This window comes from Physcomitrium patens, chromosome 15, assembly GCF_059467195.1.
Source record: "Physcomitrium patens ecotype Gransden chromosome 15, ASM5946719v1, whole genome shotgun sequence".
NCBI lineage: Eukaryota > Viridiplantae > Streptophyta > Bryopsida > Funariales > Funariaceae > Physcomitrium > Physcomitrium patens.
This window is the reverse complement of record NC_143424.1, coordinates 14,684,489-14,693,428: the sequence shown is the minus strand read 5'-3', so window position 1 is coordinate 14,693,428 and position 8,940 is coordinate 14,684,489. Positions and strand designations below refer to the sequence as shown.

General features: G+C 36.1%; 1 protein-coding gene across 3 annotated transcripts; it reads right to left on the bottom strand.

Annotated features, from left to right (window-relative positions):
* Positions 1-1,489: 1,489 nt before the first annotated feature.
* On the bottom strand, positions 1,490-4,493 carry LOC149987763 (F-box/kelch-repeat protein At5g15710-like). 3 transcript variants are annotated; one of them, XM_090256555.1, is made up of 3 exons: positions 4,288-4,493; positions 3,268-3,868; positions 1,490-2,957 (listed from the first exon to the last, which is right to left on the bottom strand). In XM_090256555.1, exons 2-3 carry the CDS (start codon positions 3,268-3,270, stop codon positions 1,743-1,745), a joined length of 1,218 nt encoding a protein of 405 aa, XP_090112681.1. In that variant the 5' UTR covers positions 3,271-3,868; positions 4,288-4,493; the 3' UTR covers positions 1,490-1,742. The 3 variants fall into 3 exon arrangements, with proteins under 3 accessions (XP_090112681.1, XP_090112680.1, XP_090112682.1); XM_090256554.1 differs by having other exon boundaries at positions 4,087-4,356; XM_090256556.1 differs by lacking the exon at positions 3,268-3,868 and having other exon boundaries at positions 4,288-4,421.
* Between the last annotated feature and the right edge of the window lie 4,447 nt (positions 4,494-8,940).

Below are 8,940 nucleotides of genomic sequence, written 5' to 3'. Positions count from 1 at the left end.
ATGGATGAATGTGTGGATGGATGGATGGTGGATGTGAAAATGGATGAATTCAACCTGGCAGGGAGGGGGTGGGGAGAATGGGCCCCACTCAGCACACACCTAGTCTTTCTCTACCCAGAGTAACTGAACAGGAGCATCCTCAGCCTTCCTTGAGGCAACCCACACTTCACATCGAGAACCGTTAATCATGAATGAGAATAACATTAATAATTATTATTTTATTTATTTGTATCGTCAATAGCTACTGTATTCTTTCGTGTTTGTTTTTTTTTGTTTTGTTTTGTTTTGTTTTTTTTCCTCTATTGGGACAGCATCAAAACAGAGCTTTCAATGAAGCACTGTGCTCCTTCCTCCTCCCCGTGCTGCAGCAGCACCAGGTCCACCTGTTGGGAGCTGTGTTGGCTGCAGGGTGAAGACCCCCAGGACTGGGCTGAGCTGGGCTGCACTGGCCCAGCCCTGTCTCCGAGCCAGGAATACTAATAAGGAGAAGGACAAGATCAGCTTTAAAGACAAGAAGGGAAAAGGAGAGAGAGGGGGATTTGGGCAGGGAGGGAGGGGACTGAGCCAGACAGTCAGTCAGTAAGTAAGTACATACAATACATACACACACAAAAGGAGAGCCCATAGTATGTATAAGTTATGTGTGTGAGAGAGAGAGAGATCCAGGTCCAGTGTGTGTGGATCTGACTCCCAGTGTAACACTTCCCAAGAAGCGAGCGAGGGGTTCACTCACTCACTCACTCATTCTACTCTACCTACGTTCCCAGGCAACTACAGAGACCACATGAATAAAGCCCTCCCCCCCCCCCCACTTTATCTGGATTGCTTTTACAGTGTGTGTGTGTATCTGAAGAAATAACTTACTCTTTCAATTACCTAACTCTCAATTTCACAGGTTTGAAGCAAAGATAATCCAAAAATTTTATTTTAATTCAGACTAAAAGTCAAAACATTATTTGTATCAAGGTATTAATATACTAATGGGTTTCAGGGGTTGTGTGTGTATAAAAATTATGTATATGTAGAGTGTACCAATTTTTCAAGAAAAGAGAACAAAGAACATAAGATATTAGTTCAAACTTGCAAATATTTGGGAATTTCGATGATAAACTTTAGAAATAATCCAAACAGAGGAACCTCAATCCTCCTTTGTTTGAAGTTCTTAAAATGAGTCTGACTTTCTTTCAAGAAATACGTGTATTTTAGAACATTTTTGGTTTGAAACCACACAAAACTTGTTAAAATACTCCTCTGTTTTAGAAAACCAACAGAATTATTTTGATTTCAAATGATTTTCAAATTAAGTTGTTTTCAAAAAGGATGCTAATTGTTGTGAAATGTGCAAATAGAATAATTTCAGCATTTGTTCTATTCAATTGAACTGGTCAAATTCTAAATCCCCCCCCCCCAAAAAAAACCTATTAATATGTTCACAATGTGAAAAATGGCAGCATAACAAACACAAAAACAATAAATACATACAGAAATATAAATGAAAAAAATGTGTCAAAAAGTTTAATTTCTTTTGTTATAAGTCATGAATGGGATTCCTAGCTGAAAAGTGCAACGCAGCTCATCAAAGTGAATGCAATGAGACATAGAAAGGAATGAGCTTAGAGCTCCACCTAGGTTGTGCACAGGCAAGGAGATGAGGAAGCTGGGTACTAGAAGCACTACTACTTTGTGAGCACAAACCCCCCACTACTGAAAGAATGATCTAGCTACAAGAATGAAAACCAACGCTACACCGAGATCAGCAAACTGGGTTGAAATGCAAACTGAACTATGCACCGTTGGACAACAGATGTGTCAGCCGGGAGGTGAGGCTCAAGCGGCAATGGTTGCCATGAAGTGACAATCCCCTTGGACATGACGCCCACAAGTGCCTTGAATGTGCTCTTGTTCAGGATACAAACTTGGTTTCTGAGCGCCACACAATCGAAATCCTCCAGGTTTTCCAGGTGCTGCAGCGCCTCCGTGGGCACCTCTCCTGCAAGCTGCCACTTTGATGTGGCCCTCACCAGCTTCCACAGTGCCAGCCTCTTGGTTCTAGAGCTGCTGTCGGCGTCGCCAGTGCTGATGTCTTGTTCGATGAGGGTGAGAATCTCGCCGCCGAAGTGAACCACCTTGGCTTTCACGCATGTCTCTGCGACCTGTGCTGGGAAGAATGTCAGGCTGCTCCATGTTCTGGCACCTTGGACGGTGTACTGGATCACGCCCCACTGGTTACTTCTCTCTTCCCTTGCGACGCAGAACAGGATTCCATCACGGTATGCTCCGATGTGCTTTGACACGGACAAGTGTGGAGGTGGCCTGCCTTTCTTACTCCATTCTCCGGTCTGAGAGTCGTACACTTTCGTCCTCTTTTTTGATGACACACTGATGATTTTGAAGGAGTTTCGTTCCCTGTCGACCAGCAATTGGGCTATGTTCTCCTCGAATGGTACTTGCCTTTGTGTGCCAGTCATGGGGTTGACTACGAGCAGGGAGGTCTGTGCTCGTAAACAGAGGAGGCCGTTAGATCCTGTTATTACCTGTTTTACTTCGATGGGTGTGGCGAAGGGCTTCATAGCCTGCCAGGTTTGCTTTGAAGAGTCATACCCTAACCATGACCATACCGCAGTTTTGCACCCAGATTTTAGTACCGCTGCTTCCTCAGGGAGAGTCGGCTCCATGTCGACGGAGGACTCGAGCCCGCTTTCTGCATGGTCTTTTTTTAGAGCTGGTTTGCTGTCGTTCCAGAAAACTAGAGGGAAAAATGATGCATCCTGCTCACCTTGGATCTCATCTCGAATGTTTAGAAAAGAAAGAGATGTGAGGAGCGAGTGCCATCGCTTGCAGACTGGGCGAACTTTGTACAGCGCTGGAATTGAGAGACGCGCAAGCACAAGGTCTTCCACATCCTCGGGCAACTCCACAAGGGTATGCTCACTGCTGTTGCTATCCTGGCTCAGGTCCTGATACAATAAACACAAAAAACACAATAAGAATCGAACATAAATTCTAACTTTGACTGCTTGGGTAATACAAGGTTCTTGAACAACAGGATACAATCCAAAAGTTTTCTGAGAACGAGTGCATGCACAAGCTAGAATGAAGCGATATATACAAGAAAACCGTCAATAACATTAATTAGTCATGATTAGATCAATACAGTGCTGACACTATGTGAACATCCAGCCCAAGCAGTATTAAACTTCATGAACAAAGTAGCAAGGTGAAGCACGTAAGAGGGCGATATAATTCTGAAGTGTATGAGTACAGTACCATTTTCTCCGTCTCTCCTTTGCAACAGAGTTGGCTGAATTGTGAAGTTACCACTGACGGTGTCAATTCAGTTTTCTAGGATGAGGGAAGAGTAGCCTGAATCGCGAAGATCAGTGGTGACCTTCTGCTCACTAGATGTTTGATAGAACCACCTAAAATTCTGTCTTATTAGAACAGCGACGTCATGGTTTACTTGTGATTCTGAGCCCAAGTATGGCAGCATTAACAGTGACAAGTGGTTTTCTACAAAATACAACTCAGTCGAGTACGCAGGTAAGGTCTTCGTTTATTCCTTCCAAATTTTTTCCAAAAAATACTCTACTCGTGTTGCGTGTACGCAATGTAGAACTGAGCATACAACATCCTCGGATCCACTCCTACTTTCTCATGATTCATTTCCAACCATGAAATTCCACCTAGCACGCTAAATTAACTCGCCACAGAGTCACAGCGTCCTGCTACTAATAACTCTTTATTTTATTTTTATCTAGCACATCTATTCCCTACCGAGAAGAACTAACTGTACCACAACACTCACTCGGTCGCATCTTCAACGCCCGACATATTTTAACACCTTGACTAAACCGGGAGGCTGTTTCAACTGTTCACGCAACAAAGACCTTCAATCAGGTCACTCAACTGCGAAGCTCCTCTAAAACTCAAGTCTCACCAACAACAAACAAACGCAGACAAATTCTACCCAATTCCTACAAGCTCAAAGCTCAATCCACCAACACACCTCAACGACAACCGTCCCGCATGACAGAAACCAAAACACGGAAAGAGGCACGAACCACAGTAACTTGAATCAACTCTGACCTGCTACAGCAGCGCAGTCAGCTACAAAACAACAAAAGCTCCAACTAACAACTTTCTGAGGCAAATGGCGCTACCAACAGATCTTCCGCGTGAGAATGGAAAGATGGGATTTGAACAGCATCAAGATCTCAACACAGTTATGCCATGAATCGCTGCATCGACGAAATAAACGAGGGATCAGTGCAGAATAGTGTTGGGTACCGACGGATCCCGGAGCGTGAGGGGTTGTCAAGTGGGTTGCCATGTCCGCGAGTGAGGCCGAAGATTGGGATCCCTACATGTGGGTAGTGCATCCAACATCCCCTTAAAATTGTTCCCGTTCGCTTCACCATCGGATTTAGTAACCATTGACGGCGATTCAGCGTGGCGTTTCCTTCCGCGATCTGGCCGAGGATTCCATCACTGACCGCAACCCACTTGGACTTTCTCGGTTTCCGACCTCGAGGTCTTCACATTTCCTTCGGCGTGTTGGTCTCGAATTCAATGCGAGGTGTGCCACTTGGGCATCTTTCATATGTTCAGTGTATAAACATTCGGTTTCTGAGATGATTGGAAACTAGTTCAGTTTATTTTAGTTTATTTAAGTTGTTTTAATGGATTAGAGAGATAGTTTAAAAATGAAGCTTTTATCTGGAAGTTTTACCCGGAAGTTGTACTTGGGTTGCTTTTGATTCCGTGCTTTTAGATAGTGTTTGGAGTGTCGACACGTGGCATTGAGTGACCAGTCAACTAGAAGGTGATTGGGTCACGTTTGTTGCTGGAAGGGGTATTTTGAACTTCCGTAAGGACGTATTTGTTGGCAGGATATTTTCACGTGTTGTTGTTGGAGCAATAATTTGGTCATTTTATTGAGATTTGGCATGTTTTTTTTGGATATATGTATGTAAAGATCTAAAAGATGTCATCTTCTAGTTATATATATAAAAGTTAATGTAATAACTTTTAAAAATTAGTTTAAATATTGAACTAAGTATTCTTTTGCCATGTTTTACCTTTAAATTCTCAATATCTGAATAGTAATTATATTTTTATTTCTAAAATTTCAATAAAGTTTGGTACAAATAAATGTGAGGTTTTATTCATATTTTGTTCGTATATTGAATTGTCAGTACTTCATGTTAGTACGTATATTGAATCATCAGTCAAATATATATTTATGATGCTACTTTCTAAATTCAATTCAATTGCCATTGAGAAATATTTTACCACCTAAATTAGATTATCTTACATGAAATTCATGAGGATTTTTTTTGCATTATAATTCATGTATGCATGTGCTTAGTCTCATGGTGACTATTCCTTTGTCATTTGCATTAAATAAAACTATGAAAAGAGATGTAGTGTTATAACATTCATAGCATTTATGAAGTTGCTGAAATAATTATTAGGGGAGATGTTTTTGTTGGGAGAAGCAATATTATTCTTCATACTATTGAAGATCATGTAATGACAATTAATGAAATACATGGTGCAAATGATCTCTTTACATATTATATTATATTTTCTTATAAAGAATATGATTGAAATTTAAATATATCTTATGAAGTGTAGAAATAATAGAGCCAAGCAATATTAGAGATGAGATAGATCACAAAGAAATTGATGACAATTGATCCAAATAAAGAACTTGGATAAACTCAATAGATTATGCTTTGTACTATTTATACTTCCATGATCATGAGGATGGCTTTGTTCACCACTATGGACGACTTTTCTAGCAACATGTTATTGGTCAATATTTAAAAATTATTCAAATGTGTCTTTATTGACTCTAATTTAATCAACATACAATTTACGCTGATTTGTATCAAGAATTGAATGACCACCTATAAATTGATGGTGATTTAATAAATCTGTGAAGATATATTTTTTTTATATTCTTCTTTTATATAAAATGATAAATATATGCATCAATGCTACAAAGATGCAATAAGTATAATTCAAGTGCATGGCAAGCCAAAACTTTTTAATACCTTTACTTACAATCTAAGTTGGCCAAAACTTGTAGATGAATTATTGAAAGGGAAAATAACATTAGACCATCTTGATTTGGTCATTAGGGCATTCAAACAATGATTGATAATATTAAAAGTCTTTTCAATAGAAGATAGAATTCTCAAAAAAAATATTCCACATATCTATGTTTTTGAGTTCCAAAAATGTGGTTTGACACATACTCATTTCTTCATTGTCTTTCATAATGATGATAAATTGTAAGATCTACCTAACTATGATATTGTTATTTTGGTTAATATTCCAAATCTTGAGATTCAATCCTAGCTTTATGCTACCATTATAAATTGTATGATTCATCAAAGTTGTAGACATCTCAAACCAGATGCTCTATAAATGGTAGATGGTACTTGTTAGAAATAATATCTAAAAGAATTTTAGGATAAAACTTGCAAAGATGAAAATGATACCTCTCTTATTATAGAAGAAATACTAACAAAACTACAATTGTGGGATGCAAAGTTCAAGACAAACAATAGATAGTTATCTACAATTCAATAATTTGTCCAATTTTTGATCACCACATTAATGTTAAAGTATATTCTATAAAAATTACTACAAAATATCTTTATAAATATATCTATAAAGAGCATAATTACACAATCATTTAATTATTAATCCTTTGCATGAAGAAAATAATGTAAAAGCCTCAAACAACATTAAGCAATATTTGGATGCTTGCTACATTTTATCACCAAAAATATATTAGAGAATATTTAAAATCTCTTGACAAATACATATAATATTAACAAAAAAATTGTAACATATGAAAACAATGATGTAACCAAAAACCTTTTATACATCAACTTTCCAAAGCACTAGGTATGAAACAAAAAGCTCTAACATAAATATATCAATGGTAGAAACAAAGTTGTTGAGCAAATATATAGTTGCAATCTATCTCAAGTGGAATAATAGTACTTGCGTTTGCTCTTGCCTTACATTCAAGGTCCTCATTCTTTTAAACATCTCCAAAAATTTGATTATATATTCTACCCCTTAATATAATATACATCTATTATCCATGGATTTTGGAAGATGATGCATAGTAGCTTCGTACAATGAATGTTATTGACAAAAAAATGCCACTTGCAATGAGATTATTGTATGCTCAAATTTTGCTTTTTAAAAATCCATTAAAATACTAAAAATTTGTGAGATGCAAATATTATTCCTATGGCCAAAGATTTTGTTGTAATTCATGTGTACAACAAGGTGTCAATGCTGTTAGTCATCCCATTTCTATTGTCAATGCTTTATTTTTCAAAGATAAGAACTCAAAGAATGTAAATAAATAAGTGAGATATATGTAAAAGAAAATTAAAAATAATATATATATTCAAGAAGAAACTAGAATAGCTATTATCAAAGATTAAAAATCTAAAGACTCTTGAAATTGGAATAGGAGCAAGAAAGGAGTTGACAAGAGTGAGGAAGGCCTTATTCATACTTTTATATATATTACCTAACTAAGATCTATGTGGCGACATTATTTAGGATCTCAAATACATGTCTAACTTGCAAGATAGGTTTCCTATATATGTGCCATATGACAAACTTATACCAAAAGTAACCAACAAGTGTAATATATGGCTAACTTGTTGCTTAAGTTTTTGACCTATCAATCACCTATAGACATGTATAAAATCAAATTCATATCTATCAAGCTTCTAAGAAGCTTTTTCACAAGATATTATATAATTTATTTATTTTTATTTATTTCTACCTAATTTCTTTTATTTACATAATTTTTAATATTAATTATATCTATAACATTAATAGACATTCAATCACATCTTTTACAAAATAAAAAATATTTAATTGAGTTTCTTGGTCTATTTCATTTAAATGAGGAGATTGCCAATCAATTAATATTTACTCAAACAAGTCAATTATTTGTAAGCCATATGTCATATGACATTGTTGAGATAAACATTGTTCTAAATGCAATTCTTTTACTAAATGATGAATAATGATTTATATACAATACAATTATTGCTATTGAAAATTATTGAGAATGTTTAGAAAGACTCAAGAGTAGTAGTAAGTAATACATACACATACAAAAGTAGTAATAAGTAATACATGCACACACACACAAGAGAGTTTCTAAGGAGAGAGAGCTTCACACACATGTCTATTGATCTGGTTGTGTCACATATATAAGAGGAGAAGGGGAGAGGATAAATAGTTTTTCTCCATTACATTCCAAATATTGTAGCTATAGTATTTATTATAGACTACAATAAATATTATAAAGAGCGCTAGCTTCATTTAATGCTCTCAATATTCCTCATCGCTCAATATAATATTTACATAATATAAAATTTGTATAGAATTATGATCTATACTTTTCTATAATCTTGCAAGATCAACAATTATTTCCTCATTAAAACCTTATTTAGGAAAACCTTATCGTATTTAAGGACAAAATCATAGATTAAGGAAAAAGAGTACAATACTATTTTTCTTGATTATTTAAAGAATTCATTAACTTTATAATTCAAGAAAAATAAGTCGCCACATATCAATGCCATAAGTAAGTCGACAATGGTTGCATAATGGAAGAGCTTTGGTGAAGAGAACAACAAAGTTATTTGTAGATTCAATTTTCTTAATAATAAGTGTTTGATTAGTAATCAAGTCATGGATATAACTAAAATACTTTGGATCAATATGCTTTGTCATGTCGCCTTTAATGAAACCAATTTGCATCTGTGCAATACAAGTACTATTTTTTTATGCAAGATAGTTGAAGAATCATTATATGAAAATCCACAGGTTGTTTGAATGAATTTATCAATTGATTGTAACCAAATACATTCTCAAGATGCTTCATGT